The 16,844-nt window shown below is 38.8% G+C and overlaps 1 protein-coding gene across 1 annotated transcript; it reads left to right on the forward strand.

Moving 5' to 3' along the window:
* Positions 1–1,798: 1,798 nt before the first annotated feature.
* LOC103460629 (Ig-like V-type domain-containing protein FAM187A) lies at positions 1,799–11,360 on the forward strand. Its single transcript, XM_081609321.1, has 5 exons — positions 1,799–2,083; positions 2,599–2,876; positions 2,952–3,305; positions 9,813–10,042; positions 11,108–11,360. Exons 1-5 carry the CDS (start codon positions 1,892–1,894, stop codon positions 11,332–11,334), a joined length of 1,281 nt encoding a protein of 426 aa, XP_081465447.1. The 5' UTR covers positions 1,799–1,891; the 3' UTR covers positions 11,335–11,360.
* Positions 11,361–16,844: the final 5,484 nt, after the last annotated feature.

A 16,844-nucleotide genomic window follows, 5' to 3' on the forward strand; every position in this document is an offset into this window, starting at 1 on the left:
GGGTAGCACTTGATGAATTAACTGTTTTAACTTGTGTTGAATTCTCACCACCAAACCCTGAAGTGTGGAGTGTGAGTTATGCTTGGTTCCTCACTTGCAGAGTGGAATATATTTAACCTGGAGAAAAGCAAAGGGTTCCAGTTTTCTACCAAGCTTGGTTCTGCATGTGTGTTCAGAAAGAGAAAGAGAAAATCTGACTGCAAATACATCTACTGCTAACTAAAAAGTTAATTGTGCTAACCCTAACGCACTAATCAGAAACAATAACACTAAAGCACAATAAGATACCAAGCTAACACTAAAACGCTAACAGCAGTTCAAATCGTTTTTCCTTTAAAGCAGTGGTTCTTAACCTTTTTTGAGGAACCGAACCCACCAGTTTCATATGCACATTCATTGAACCCTTCTGTAGTAATAAATACATTTTTTTTTTTTTATTCAAGACATTTGACCCAATTAGACTCTAGTTGGGTCACTTTAAGAAGATCACTAAGTCTTCTTAAAAGGTAGAGTCTCTGAGATCAGTTCTTCAAAATATAGTCAGTGTTTTCAGCAAAGTTGAGCTGATTGTCCAGGAACGACCCAAGGTATTTAAAATTTACCAGTTTCAACAGGTTGGCCATCGAGAGAAACTGGAACCACTTTAAGGTCTTTAGGTGTTTAGATCATTTAATTAGCTCTACATTCTTAAGAGAATGAAAAATTAACAATAAATAATACAGACTTTGTGGTATTCTGATTTAGTAATGTAATTATATTAGTTGTGTTACCACCCCCACGCCACTAGAGGCAGTAGCAACGCCGAAAAGATACGAGTAAGGAGCAGATTTAGAAGTACACCGAAAGCTACAGAATTTGGTAAAAATGGTGAGCTTTGCTGAAGTAATTAAAGACATAAGTTCAAATTCCTGCTGAGAGAGGAGCTCCTTCAATCAGGGCTCCTCCGCAGCACTGATTGGCTAAGCAATGTAACGTGATCCTCTGATTGGCTCAGCAATGTAACGTGATCCTCTGCAGCAAGTGATGGCAAAGCAGGGCGGCATCACAACTTTACACAAGTGTGTCTTTACCTCCGTGGCAGAGGCTCCGCCGAACCCCTGAGACCGACTCACCGAACCCCTGGGGTTCCATCGAACCCAGGTTTAAAGACTACAACCCTAAATCTGATATTCATATGTTCTATAATGCCCTTAAATGTCATCCACCATAATGTCATTGAGAAAATGGGGAAGAAATGGAAGTGGTGTGTAAACTGTCTTCATCCGCAAGACGTCAACACAAATGTGAAACTTTATCCAACTGAAGCTCTACCAAGTAAATTAGTGCTGTAGAATTTACTTATAAAAAAATAAAACATGTTCAAAATTAATAAAAGCGCTAAAATGCCTAAAGACAGAACTTAAAAGTATTAGGTCAGTGATTAGTGCGTTAGCAAAAGCTCGTTAAAATAAACAGTAGTATATTCTACTACCAGAACCAGTTCTGCTCATATAGACGTTTTAGTTTATTTTTAGTTATTTTACTTGGTTTTAGGGTTGAAGGTTGTTTTCTGTTTTGAAAGAGGTTTGAATTAATAACATCTTTGAACATTGTGATAGGATTTCAGGTTTGTTTTGTTACCATAGAAATGAGCGATCAAGAAAATATCAGAAAAAACATGATAAAAAAAATGATTAAATTTTATTGCAATCTAAACTGAACACATTTGTTAGAAAATGATAGAAAATGCAGAATATCTTGAAGGGAAAGTATTTTTCAAAGTTAGCCTTGTATCAGAGCTAAATCATATGTTTTGATTCAAATATGTTTGTCGGCATTTTGATCTGGTGATCCATTCTGTAACACACCTGGAACATCTGCTGAGTTATTTTCATGAAATCATAAAGTTTTGATGCTATTTTTGATGATTTTGACGTGTTTGGTTGTGGTCCTGATGTGCTCGGTGGTCTGGAGCTTTGAGGCTCCGGAGGAGAAGAAGGATGTGTTTTCCAGCACGGCCTGTCCTGCTTTCCTGACCTTCACTAATGCTGCTTTCATAGCCGGGGTGACCGTGGAGCTGCCATGCCACTGCAAACCAGAGGAGGTAACCCAAACACAACCTACGTCACGTTTACTGGTCCAGCCACAAGTTTACGTTGAGTTATGAAGGATTTTATTAGTGACAATAAATATGATTTTTACCTGATGTTCGGTTCGTTAGGCCATACATCAGAGAAATATATTTTTATTAAAAATATCTGTTTTCCCCATCATGTTATTTTTGAAAGCTGTTTGAGTTCAGATTGTGTTGTTTATTAGTCAGAATGTGTCCTGTGTTCAAAATTATGTAATGGAAACAACTAGGCAATAAGTAATTTGCAGTTTTCGTGGCGTCCTTTAATGGATGAACATGGTTGCTTGGCTACTAACTAAAAGGGTTTTTGTAATAATTACATTTTCCATTTTTTCCTTCTGGAAACAGAATCAAACCTTTATCAACTTGAGGTCTTAGCCTCACTTTGGAGGCTGAACCAAAGTGAGAAGAAAAGGTTCAGCTCCAGCAGGTTTAGCTGAACAGCATCTTTTCTCCCATTATTCTCCTCATTGTTTTTGTTTCAGGTCCAATCAGTTGTCTGGTTCTTCAGAAAACACTGGAGCAGCTTTGATGAGACCAGAGCCCTGACAGATAACCATGGCAACAAGCTGCTGGACACAAGTCAGGTCCCTCACAGCAGTGACCTGCGGAGTCGATTCTCCATCAGGATGTTCAGTTTGCTGATATTCAAAGCGGGACCCGAAGACTCCGGCCTCTACATCTGCGGCTCCACGCATAAAGACTTCTTCTATGGTTACGACCTGGACATTCAGGAAGCTCCAGCGCTCAGTTTCCCCCCCAGGTTAGGAGACAGACTTAAAAACTTTGTTATGACATTGTAATAACCAATGACAACTTTCTGATTTGATGCCTTCAGGGTCTCTACAGAAAGTAGAAAGAAGAAGAGACATAGAAGCAGTTTCGTCGTCTATTCCCACCCGATGTACAAGGTTTTCATTAGCTTCCGGTCCTGGTCAGTGTGCGACCGCTGTGGCGCTCCAGGTGAGCAGGTCCGTATCGGACTCTGCTACGTCCACTCCCGTTTCCTGCATGTGCGCTACAGACTGGCCAATCAGACAGTGGCTTCCTGTGGCTCAGAAGGAGTCCCCCTGTCATTCAGCCGCATAAACCAGGAGCCGAAGGTAGAAATCAGAAGCTGCCAAGTCACCTGCCCACCTGAACCTTCCCCACCCTCAAAGCTGACCGCTTTGATGGCGTTTCTTGGGTACAGGTAAGGATGTGAGTCTGAAAATGTGGTTTTAGGCACTAAGCTGTCTGAGGAATAATTCAGATAAACAAACAATGTTGGGTTTAGTTTCAAGGGTGAAAGTAGTTTTAAATTCTTGGAGGTACTATATATATATATATATATATATATATACACACAGTGGTGGAGAAAGTACTCAAAAAATGTACTTAAATAAAAGTCAAAGTACCACATTAACATTTTACTTAAGTAAAAGTAAAAAAGTCCTGGTTTTTAAAAATACTTAAGTATTAAAAGTAAAAGTACTCGCTGAATGCATTACCTAATCGCTAACATCATTAAGTGTGCCGATCGTATTTAATTTTAATACATCAGAAATGTGCCATTTTAATTAACACTACCACAGATTAAACATGTTCTTATTGTGTTTACTCTCTGTAACAGTTTAGACTTAGATATGTGATTCTATGAATCATAATTTCAGGGATGGAAACATTTTGTCTCCTGTCCTAACATAGCATGAACTTCATTAGTCACATTTATTTAGAAAGAAATCCAACTGAAAGGGGATGTAAAGAAGGTGCGGGCGGGGTGGAGGACATGCAACCAAGGAGCCATGTAGCAGAGTTGTAGTCAAGACCACCGAACCCGAGACCAAGACCAGCGCCCTGCGCTAAATGACACAATAACATTAAGTTTACCTATCAAAATTGGTTTTCAGATTGATCTGAAAAATCCACATTCCCATAAAAACACCTAGATATTAAATACTTAAGAGCTGAAATGAATTTAACCAGTATCAATTAAAACTCACTTCATTCTGTTTTGCTTTCATCGCTGTGCTACAATCCGCAGAGGTCTCCTGCTATTCCTAGAAAAATAACGCCCTGGGCGGTTGCCCATATTGCCCATGTCAGAAACCACAACTGAAACATCGCAATTAACGGTAAATAACGTTCAACTACAAACACTGTCCAACGGCGCAACAAGTAACCAAGCAGAAGGAGCATCGTGACTGTTTTCATCCTCCCTCCCACTGCGATGTTTGCCACCATGACAGGAGACGAAATCAATCAATGAGCAATGAGCATGCTCTGTGTTCATACGTTCAACTTTTACTTATTCAGCGATTATATATATTGTATAGCTACTGCAGTGTACACAAGAACAAAGAACGGCTCTAAGTGAGGCTTCAGTCCTTAGGACTTAGTAAAGATCCGTCCAGAAGAATCGGATCGTTCCTGAATGTCATCACTATATTGCAGACTTTGGTCACAGCGTTGTCCCATATCTGCGACACCTCAGTCAAAACCTCCACACAATAATTCAGCGCATGAGTGACAACTTTTTTTCATTAGATGCAACATGTGTCTCTGTACAGCTAGCTTAGCTAGCATCACGTCCACAGATCTTACCTTTCTTTAAGCTTTCCTTTTAAAGTGACGCTAAAAGTTGGACGAAGTCCCACCGTCTGTGAAAGCGAAGCGCTGCTGATTTTACATGTCGCCATATATTATGATTTATGCAGCTATTATCGATTAAACAGACATCTTCTCCCGCTCAGAGGAAACCACTGCGCATGTCTGGAGCTCCGCGTGGGAGTAAAGGTGGAGCCGATGGGTGACAACAGACACTAAGTCACGTTATTGCTCGGATTTTACGGCGCCACCTTAAATCCCTGAACTTCACATTTTAACGGAAAAAAAGCGCAACGCGACTTGGATGTAACGAGTAACGAGACAGTTTTGTAGAAATGTAGTGAAGTAGAAAGTACAGATACTTACTGTAAAATGTAGTGGAGTAAAAGTAGAAAGTATCCATTATTAAATCTACTTAAGTAAAGTACAGATACACGAAAACTCTACTTAAGTACAGTAACGAAGTACTTGTACTTGTACTTCGTTACTTAAACCCACATAAAATGGGGAAGCTAGTGGTCTACCTAGCCAATGGGAAGTTTAGTTTCCAGTGTGTTTAAACCAATCAGAATTCAGAGTCCCGCTGCAAGTCCCGCCCTTCTTCCCCGTGTCTGTAGCATTGTGTGTGTGAGCGGAAAAGATCGGCCATAAGAAGAAAACGGTTAAGCTGAGCAGTTTGAGTCTGTGTAAAACGGTTATAGTACCTGATACGAACTCTAAACAAACCCTTTCCTCGATATAATGGTTTGTTATCATCCGACTTCTAAGCTGGAAGTTGTGAAATGAGAAAAAATAAAAAATGAACTTCAGTTTTTCTGCCGAGCACCGTTAGAGCTAACGGCTACTGGTTTCCTCAACGTTCATTTCGTTCTCCCTTCAGTTGAAGGTAAAGCCTAAATTACAGTATATTCTTACTTTGTTCACGATGAAAGCTCATATTATTGAGGTTAAAGCATGAAAAATATGCCTCATTACATTATCTAGTGCCCCACGGGTCCGGACTGAGAGCCACCATATTTTTGTCCCAAACGTGTCGCATTGAGATCGGTGAGCATATTCTGCGCCTTTCAGTTGGGTTTTTGTTCTGTTTATCACATTTTTGTTGAATAATATTGTTTATCTGAACTATTTAGTTATTCAAATGTAACCTTTTACTGATTTTGGGTAAAATGTAATGTAATGCTTTTGCAATCTACAGAAAAGTAAATTGACAGTGTAGTGAAATACTGCATTGAGGTAAAGGAGAATTGTTTTGTTGCAAATTATTTGATAACAAATTGATGTCAAATATGATGTCTACAGAAACATGATTCAAGGATTAAAGCTAGAACAGTTTAACAAAATTCTATTAATCTGCTGGTCCTGCTGAGTTGAACCTAATTGGAACTGGAATTGATTAATCTGTTGCCTATTACTATTTAGGATTCAGATCACCAGGGTGCACCCAAAAGATTTAAAACTGAGAACTAGCACTTGGCCAAGTATTTTTATTATTTCTTGTATTTTATTTTGTGTAATTTTATTTTCATAATTGTGTGTCTTGTATAACTGTTTGTCAATTTTATGGTTTGTATCACTAAAGCCAGTTGTTCTTTAAATTCATTTAACTGCCTTTGTGTGTCATTTAAACACCCCACCATGCTCCGATAGCCGAACCTATTGGCCCATTCATGTAATATACATACAATACCCTTCTCATCTGTGTTGCATATATATATACAAAGCGATAAAAGCTGGTAGCTCTTGAATTGCTACAAAATAAAGCTGTATTTCCTCCTTCAGCCCACTGGCTGCAATGTTGACACCTTGAGATGCCATGAGACCTAAATCCTGAACATCATGGCATGGAGTGCATCCCAGTTTTCCATGTCTGGCATATAACCATTAATTTTAGCTTTTAAACTGGTTCTATTGATCCTGTATCCAGACAGAGGGATAATCAGTAGCCCAGCATCATGACCTGTTTGTTCTGAAGATCCTGCAGCTTCCTCTTCTCTTCCTAACATGGCGCCTCCTCACCCTGACTCTCACTGACAGGAGGAACCACAGAGCTCTGTTAGGTTAAAGCTCATCTTCTGAAGTTGGGATATTTTTCCTCCAACAGGTTCCAGAGGAATCACCTCAAACCAGATGTTGGACTGGATTTTATTTCACTGTCATTTGTGAATGTTAGAGCCTCATTTTCAACAGTGGAGCTATAAAGATTGAAAAAGGTTATCATTTTGGAGAAAATCTCATCAACATCAATATTTCCACTAAAGAGGCAAAAAAAAAAAAAAGTTTGATAGAGAAAAAGCCTCTCAGACTCTGAGCTCAACACGAGATGGCGGAAAGCACCAAACTATTTTATTTTTAATATTAGACAATTTAATTTCACATCATTATCGCGGTAGAAGCCATTTGTTTGTTAAATACTTAATGAAAAATATTTACCGTGTTTGATGTTTGTTGTGAATGACGTGGTATGCTCACAGACTAACGAGATAATTAGTCCAAGTTTGTCGTTTATTGAACGTTCAGAAACTACGGCGGCTGTGATGAGCCACAAAGGTAGAACAACCTGAACAGCTGATCAACTCGGAACCAGTCGCACCTTTTTACTCTCTCCCTCCCTCTCTCTCTCTGTCTCTCTCTCTGGCAACGGTTGTGTCATTTAAACACACCCGTTGCCTTGGCAACCGCCTGCTCTCGCCAAGCCTACCATCCAGTCCATTACGATATCAGGTTTTCAGGCTTGATATTTATTTTGCGATCATTATTAAGCGCTAACCTGAACACAGCGGTGGTTGATTAGTTCATTTTAAGTCCTGTTTTAGATTGTTCTCGAAAAACTAATCAGCAGACAGCCGCTCCCCTCTCTTGCAGGCACGCAGTAGATATTTAGATATACCTATATCTATGTAGGTATATATATCTTTGCCCAGAAAGATAGTTTAAAAAAAAAAATCACATTTTTTGGATTTAGGCATTGGATATATTCCAATGCAGACTCCTTAAATTTGGCAAGACATGTCCACTTTGCTTGACTTGTCTTTTCAGAAGAGTGGGGCAAATTCTGAATTTGACTGAAACACTCTCCTTGAACATCTTCTGGTGATGAACAGGAACCTCAGTTCAATTTTCTGTTTGTTTGTATGTTGTCCTTGGGATTACGTGGAGATGGATCTTTCTCCTTTTTGATCCAGAGTCTCCTGCGGTTTGAAGATGGAGTCCTTCTTGGTGACCAGCTGTGTTGAAGAAATCACAGTTTTCTTGGAATAACTTTCCATTTTTAAGGAAGCCACCTCGTCACGTTCTTGGGCTGGCTTTGAAACGTTTTGGGTTTCAATATTCTCAGCATTAAACTTACACCTGTCCGAGGTTCTGACTTGGGGAACACTTTCCAAAATGTCTTCTTTCCGCTGCTGGGCAAAGCTGCCTGATAACTTTGTTTATCAGGCAGAGGACCGTTATCAATGTCACTATTTTCAATAAGAAACGTAAGATCTATGCAAGCGTATGACTTGGGGAAAGATTCCCATAGCAGTGGCTTCTTCTTGATGCGCTTAGTCTTAGATGTCTGTTTCTCCCCTTTTTGATCCACTTTCTGTTGTGGTTTGGAGATGGATTTCTCTTCGGTGACCAGCCGTTTTGTAGAAACAGCTGGTTCCTCTTTGCAAATCTCCTTCTTTAAGGAATCTTCCAGATTACCTTCTTCTTCAGGCAGAGAAATGTCTTGCTTTTAAACTGTCACTGGTTGCCATAGTTACAAACCATTACCTTGTTGTTTTGACGTTGGCTAGCATGCTGTCAGCGTAGCTAACCTAGGCTACTATGACTGTTTAAAATTGAGTGATAAAATAAGTTATGCTACCAAATTGACATTAATGAGCGGGATACTATAAATGGCTGAAGGTTGTATGGTGGTTAGAATTTTATGCTCTTATTTTGAAGAACGGTATATTTCTTATTCGTGTGCGTTGTGACATGCTGCACTTCTTGTTTAGATCTAGCTGTTTTTTTTCGGAGAGAAATTGTTTTATTTAGAAGAACTATTATGTATAACGCCAAGAGAGGCACATTTAAATAACTTTTTTTCTTTTTCTAAGCTGAGTTTGTGGAAGTCAGCAGAAAAAGACGAAAAAGATTTGAGTCTTGTTTAATTCTCAATGTCTTCCAACATAAAACCAAAAATGGAATGAACCACAACCGTTGGTCACTTCACACCTCACCTTCTCTCCTTCAAAATAAAAGCATACATTCTGGTGTGAAATATATACATTGTATCCGCCACAAGTTCACTGTTGTCGGAGAAAAAACTGTCAACAGATAGTTTAACAGAAAATGCGTAATTTTATTTCAGTATGGCTTTTGTACCTTTTATGTCTTGCCCCTGGCTATTTGAAATTTTTTTTTTTTTTTTTTTACCTCAGTTCTCTTGCTGTAGTTTGGGTGCAGGATTCATCTATCAAGGAAATTGTTTTGTTAACTTTTCAACAAAGATCTTTCGTTTTATTATTGTTGAAAATGGACTAATAACTGTATGTAGCACTATAAGAGCTCAGAAAGTCGTCAGAGGAATGTTTTCTGTGATTGGTTCATTGTAATTTCAATTGCGCCCGCCTAGTGGATAGATAGTGGATGCTATATTTTTGTGCAGCATTAAACATTGTAGTTTCACATTGAGACCTAAAAAAGTGAAAACAATTTATTTTTTGGCATTTGGAAGTTGGTAAATGCTGTTTCTGAACGATGTTCCTCCACCTGCACAACCAAGCCTGAAGGACAATGTGGACTTAGAGTTTTATCACAATATTCTATGGCATTTATTCTAATAACAATTAATGTCATGATTAAACATCTCATTATAGGATACTCTGATACGCCAGCGACACAATTTTACTACTAAACATAACATTATAGTATCTTTTAATCATATATGTTGATTTTAATTGAGGCCATTGTGGAACTAACAGAGGAAAACTATGAACGTAAACCCAACTGCGTTGTTATTTTTGTTTTTTTCAGACACTGTCAGAATCAATCTTCATCACAATAACTACAATTTTTTCCCATTATGACAATGAATGCATCAATGTCAATTTTATACTAATATTCTGTTTCCTTCTCAAAGTTCTGCGTCTGTCCCGATACCGGTACCCGTGTTCTACCTGAGCCACCCAGCAGACGGTGTCGTCATCCTGGATTGCCCTGGAGCCCGTCCCAACATGGTGGTGGGCTGGGATCAAGGGTCGAATCCAATCTACAGATCTGAGAAGACATCGCCGGGGAACTTTTATCCAAGGATAAAAATAGATACTGGCCATCATTTGGTATTCAATCCAGCAAAAATCCAGGACTCAGGTACTCCTGTTACTTCTCAGGTCTCGCCTCAGTTATTCATACAGGCAATCTTTTCATTTTATAATTAAAATGAAACCGATAGTCTGGTAGACTCGTTTCGGTTGAGGACCAAAATTGCAGCATTTGTTACATTGTCAGCTGCTGTGTGTGGTTCTCTTTCACATTGCATTGCGTCAAACAACCCAAACCCTTTGGGCTACCAGTTCCCTCCTTTCCTGTGGGGGGCGCTGCACAAAGACACACTGAAGAAAACAAGAGGAAACCCCCAAAAAAGACTAAGATTGCAACTTCCTTCTTCACAAAATGTAAACAAAAATGAAGTGGCATCAGACTTTTGCAGCTGTAGGATTTCTCTTTTGTCTTTGGTAATATACCATCACCCATTTCCCCTGGTAGCGCTAGACTTGCACATCTGTTTGATTTATTTACCCAGAATGCCCTGGGCTAATGTCCACTTCCTGCTTTCGGAGCGGTCTCTGGTCCGCTTGCCGTTCACATATTCATTCGAACTGCACCAGAGTTCATTTTAACTGAACCGAAACCCAGATTTGTACCAGAGTTTGGTTTTTGTTCCACATCAGAGTTCGATTACACATAAAACTGAACTTTACAGGCAAACAAACTAGAGTTTAATTAAAGTGAACTAAGCAGGACTGATGTGAATCCAACCTGAAAGAGCTGTAGAGTAGGCTAACTTTAAATCAACTGAGCAGAGAGGTCTATTTATTTTGCTTTCTCATCGTTGGATGGTTGGATTCTCATCGTGTGGAGCATTTAAACACAGACATGAAAGAGGATGAGGAAACAGATTAAACTATACTTTATATCTGGCAGCAGAAAATAATGAATAAAATAAGGAAGAATTTCTCTTTGGTCACTTCTAGTACACTGGTAATTTGACTTGATTTCAAAGTTGAATTAATTTTTAAATTCTAATCATTTTAATACTCACACAAAATATTATGCTACATATGAGTGTCATAATTTCTAACTTTTCATTTAGACTTTTTGTAGATTGGGATTGTAATATAAAGCATTCATTGTTGAGCTGTTTTCATCCTTCAGGCGTGTACTACTGCTGGCTTCAGGGCCGTCGGGCCGCTCAGATCCGTCTGCTGGTGTATGCGCATCTGGGAAAGGACCGGACAGCTTGGGCCCATCCGGACTTCATAGAATACTTGAGAACTGTGTTCAAATATTATGTTGTGATGACGGTTGTGTTTTGTCTGATGCTGTTTGGCAGAATTGGACACGAGCTCATCAGAGACAGGTTTGAGACACATAGTGATTAAACTTAGTTAATTCTGAACTTTCAAAATGTTTTCAAGCCACTTTTGTCGGACCTGAAACAAGACGGTTCTATGATCCACCAGTCATTTAATGACTACAACTAACATGAGCTGCAGAATTAACAGGGGAGTCCTTCCAACCAAACTCATTCTGGGATGATGTGTGTTTGTCTTGCTACTTCTTTAGTCAGCTAAGTCCGGTAGACTTGATCCAGTTCAGGACCAACATTTCAACATTTGTTGCGTTTTCAGCTGGTGTTGTTGCTCTCACACTGTCAAATGAACCAAACCCTTTGACCAAGCTGTTCACCCAGTCGCCTGTGGTGGCGCTGCACAAAGAGCCAGTGAAGGAAAGGACATAAAAACCACAGAAGAAGACATGAAAACAAATCCCTTCTTCACTAAACATAAACAAAAATGGAGTAGACTCAGAGTTTAGTGGTTGTATGTTTTCTTTTTAGTCTTTGGTAAAACCTTAAGTCATTTCTCCCTCTGACACTAGACTCAGACTACTTACCCAGAATGCCCTGTGTTTTAGTCCACTTCCTGCTTTGGAGCATCAACATATCCATCTACTGCAGCTGATTTCACTTGAACTGAAATGAAACCTAGCTTTGAATGAGGACCAGAGTTCGGTTTTTGATCTGGATCAGAGTTCCCAAAACAAACAAGACTTATTAGTTAACAAGAGTTAAATTAAATCAGACTAAATAGTTAGTGCTAACTTTAGTTGGTCTATAAAACTTAGGTCTCCGTTTGGTGAAGGTGAATGCTGGCGTGGTTTGAATGCATATGTGGATGCAAGTGAACAATAGAGCAGGGCATTATGAGCAAATGCAATGTAAACATCAGAGTGTAGTGCTAGTGGGAGAAATGGCTCGTAAACTTTTATAAAAAACAGAACAAGAGGAATCCAACCACCGCTAAAATCCTACGCCACTTCATTTTTATTTACTGAGGTTTTCATGTTGTTTCCTTCATTGGCTCTTGGTGCAGCGCCCCCGCAGGTGAGGAGGGGAACAGGTGACACAGTGCAGAGGGAAAACGGCTGAAAATGAAACGGATGTTCCAGTTTTGGTCGTCAGTTGAACCAAGTCTACCGCACTATCAGGTCTGAATATACCGTCAGTGTAATGAAGGAAGTAGTTCTTGGGCTGCGCTGATGTTGAAGACAGTCAGATTATTTGTTGGACCTACTGAACAAATGCATATTAAAGTGGATTTGGGTTTTTAACTGTTGAAATAGTCACTTAAGTGTTTTTAGACAGTATCGCAAGTTTCAACTATCTTTATGTATAGCTGGAGAAATATAAATGTGTATATATATATATATATATATATATATATATATATATATATATATATATATATATATATATATATATATAGAACACAAAGACAAGAACATGAAAATATATATAAAGCCAATATTTAAAAAAAAAACAGTTTCTCACTGGATGCATTGCTAGACACAGTGTTTTGACACATGGGTTATTACTGCACCTTAAGGTTTTAAAGTCTCCTTTAGAAATATCTCGTTGGCAGCCCAGGGAGAGCTGAGCTGTGAGATACAGATGCAGTTACTGTCTGGAAAGTAGCTGACAGACAGAAGCGAGGGTATGTGGGGGGCTCAGATCCTAATTAAGGCATTTCTTCACCCTGAGAGGAGGCTGCTGAGCCGACCCTCGGCTGCAGCTGTGGTCTCCTCTTCCGTCCCTCTCATTACTCTTCTCCTCTCTGTTTACTGCTCAGTTATCAGCACTCTGTTATCACAAATGAGGTTTGTTGCTGGGATCTCACTGTACCCTGACAATCAATAAGGAGTCGATGTGTAATGTGGGTGTGTAAGAGCCCCGGTTTAATTGATCAAAGGAGAGAAGCCAAGCAATCTGAGCCTCAAGGGAAATGTCTAAACTGAACCAACTAAATGAATAAATGTCTCTGCCATGGCTGCTGATCCAGGCTGCTGCACATCTGAACACAACTTAAAATCCACTTTTTTAGTTTTGGCTTCACATTCTGATGTACATTCAAATCATAAATTTGCTATTCAGATGTAAATTAAATATATGATGTATCCAGCAGTAGAAAGCATGTTTAACCGTTTCTTGTGGAAAAAAATGAAACCTTTCATTTTGCTCGACTTATTTTAATTCTGTGCCTCAAATCAAACGTCTTTTTTCTCTTCGTTGTGTATTTTGTCTCACATCTTAGATGGGAATGAATGTTTAATAAATGTATGAGCATGAACATGTCTGGATTATGAAAACGATATTTTTAACATACTTTATTCATTTTCCATGTCAGTTTTCAGCACTCTGGAGAAAAAAAAAAACATGGGTTTAGTTGGAACCAACCATCCAACATTCATGACGTTTCTAAATGAATCAATCCAAACTTCTGCTCCTTAAACATTATCTTCACCTTGTCTGTTAAATGTGCTGTTGCAAATTTCCTTACAGCTAATCTCAGCAGACACTCTGTGTATCGACTTTCTGTGAGACATTGTGTCTTACTTTTCTACAGCACAACATCCGGGGTGTAAACAAACAGACGTTTATGATTAAACCATAAAGCTGTGAGGTTTCCAAGGACACAAAGGAGGTGGGAGAGTCACTCTGATCTTCAGCCCAGTTAAACAACGCTGAGTGGTTCGCTGATGGCAGCGGGCCAGACAGCCAAAGTCAACAGAAACACACGGCATTTATCGCACCACATTCATGCCTCACAACAATAGTTCACTCAAAATGATCATTCACACACGTGTCCTTATTTCTTTGCTGATATTTATGTGGTATGCCAGGTTTCAAAAGCTTTTATTAGCAAATAAAATCACTTTTATCAGAAGGCCAATTAGCAACTGGCCTTCTGATCTCAGGCTCTAAGATTCATTTGAAAAAAGTCAGCCTCCTATCAGCAGAATATGAGTTTGTATTTGATGTTTTTCTCCATCAGAAGTGACTTTTTAATGAAAAACATAGAAAGAAATCAATGTGGAAAAGTGGGCATAAGTATATTTAGTTGTACTGGCCTCTAAGGCGACCCCCCCAGTGGGTGTGCTGATAAACTGAAGAAAATAATTTAACACAATGGACAATTAGCAGTTAATACTAGTAGGAGAGTACAAGCCTTTTAAATGGGGATTGAAACGTTCAACATTTATTTTAACTTATTCGTTTATGTGGCATGGACAGCTAACATTGTTAAAAAAACACCAGAATTAGCCAGTTGACTGTTTTTCATCTGTTTTCTCTGGTCAGATGGAAATTTTGTCTTGCTAAAAATAAACAAAAAAAATGGAAAACAAGGTTAAAAACAACTATCAATAAGTACAAAATAAAAGAAACTACAACACAGTTATCAATACAACTAATATATTTCCTTTGTCAAGATGGAAAAACACATGTGGTCACACAGTAGGTGTAGGAGAAAGTATCTAATAACCTTCAGAGCCACATTAAGACAGTCACAAAGTCGGCCTTCTACCACCTGAAGAACATCTCCAGGATTAGAGGACTGATGTCTCAGCACGATCTAGAGAAACTCATCCACGCGTTTATCTTTAGCCGCATTGATTCCTGCAGCAACGTCTTCACAGGTCTGACTAATAAATCAATCAAACAGCTGCAGCTGATCCAGAATGCTGCTGCTGCTGCTGTTCTGACTAAAACCAGGAAGATAGAGACATAACACCAGTTTTAAAGTCCCTACACTGTAAAGCTCCCTGTAGCTCAGAGAATAGACTTTAAAATACTGATGTTAGTTTATAAATCACTGAACGGTTTAGCACCACAATACATTAAAGATCTGTTATTACTGTACCAACCGTCTGGACCCCTCAGATCTTCTGGTTCTGCTCTGCATCCCCAGAACCAGAACCAAACGAGGAGAAGCAGCATTCAGCTTCTATGCACCACAAATCTGGAACAAACTTCCAGAAAACTGTAAAACAGCTGAAACACTGAGAGCCTTTAAATCTCAACTTAAAACCCACCTGTTTAGAGTTGCTTATGGCTAAATTAGGGTTAGAGTGGGAGTTTTGATGTCTTCCATGTTTTTCTATTAATTTCTTTTTATTTCTCGCTGTTTCTTTTTTTAATCTTTTCCAAAATCTCTTTCTCTTTCCTGTCACATGCTGTTTTTATTTTAATTATGTAAAGCACTTTGAAATGCCTTGCTGCGGAAATGTGCTATACAAATAAAATTTGATTGATTGATAGGTAATATTGAGAATAATGACTGTAATCCTGCAGCAGTAGCTGCTTTTCTTCACGTAAACGGGGGAAACAACTGCAAAGCAGGACAGAGGATCTCTAAATGAACGGAAAACATTTTCATCCAGGACAGATGCTCAACACTCTTGGAACGTTTTTATTGATCTGGTACCAGCGGCACACGGTGAACGTACCGTCTCGTTACCAGGTGAAGACATTGTTTTGTCTTCACCTGGTCTTTTTTTTTTGTCGTCTTCTTGTTTTTGTTCAAACCCGAGTGTTTCGGTGTTTAATTAGCACCTGTAAAGCTTGAAGTGCCACAGTAACAGCCTCACTGTTTCCTGCAGCGTGTGGATCCATGGAACTGGAAGTCGATACGTCATTTAGTGTTTTTAAATTCCTCTTCTTCCCGTCAGACCATGTGATCTTTCGCTGTGAAGGAGAATCACACGCAGGGCTTACTAACATCTACTGGGGGCATATTTGAACTTCTCACCTTGAAGTTGTGAAAAATGATCCTTATATTACAATATTCTTCAGTAGTTTCATGCATGTGAAGTAATTTAGTTTGCAAACATAACAATCCAATTATTATCATATTTTCCCTCTTTTGTAACAATCAGTCCGTTATGTAGATTGATGAAGATCTTCAAATGTAGATTTTTTCACACCAGGACATGAGCAGCTGCTCTTTTTGTCAGCAGAAGAGCCCTTTTGAAATCTCTCTGTTTTTCATTTATTATGAAAAATAAATGAAAGACAGAGTACTTCCAATGCTATACTGGTCCAATGTGGTATTTCTTTATTTAAATGTTACCAGTGCATCATGACAGTTGTCCAACATGACAACCGTTCAGATTGAAGGCTGATTGTCAGTCGGTGCTCTTTTGTAATTTTTAAAAATGTTTTATTGGCTCTAGTGGCCTTTATTTGATGGTGAACTGACAGAAAAGTGGTTTATAAGAGACGGGGAAGACATGTGGCAAAGGTCACTAGGGCAGGAATCGAACCTGTGACGGCCACATCGAGGATAAGGCCTCCATATGTGGGTTGTGCTTAAACCCTGAGCCACCACAGCATCATTTTGTCATTTTATTAATCCTAAGAATGTTTAAAATGCACCTTTATTTTGAGTTGATTTTGTTCACTAATGCATGTGTTCTTTTTCAAATTCTTCAAATTGTTCTCATTTGTTTTTGATCTTTCAAAAAGCTGATTTAAAAAAAAAAAATCTGACATTTTCAGAAATGTCAAAAAACAGACATTTATTTTCACACGAGTGAACACATATTGGCAGTA

This window comes from Poecilia reticulata, chromosome 7, assembly GCF_904066995.2.
Source record: "Poecilia reticulata chromosome 7, P_reticulata-male-v2, whole genome shotgun sequence".
NCBI classification, from domain to species: Eukaryota; Metazoa; Chordata; class Actinopteri; order Cyprinodontiformes; family Poeciliidae; genus Poecilia; species Poecilia reticulata.

What these genes read in the sequence shown, in the direction of transcription:
- LOC103460629 (XM_081609321.1), top strand. Translation starts at nt 1,892, where the DNA reads ATGCTATTTTTGATGATTTTGACGTGTTTGGTTGTGGTCCTGATGTGC. An exon ending in GCCACTGCAAACCAGAGGAG is followed by an intron (nt 2,084 to 2,598) that starts GTAACCCAAACA and finishes TTTTTGTTTCAG; the next exon opens with GTCCAATCAGTTGTCTGGTT. An exon ending in GCGCTCAGTTTCCCCCCCAG is followed by an intron (nt 2,877 to 2,951) that starts GTTAGGAGACAG and finishes TGATGCCTTCAG; the next exon opens with GGTCTCTACAGAAAGTAGAA.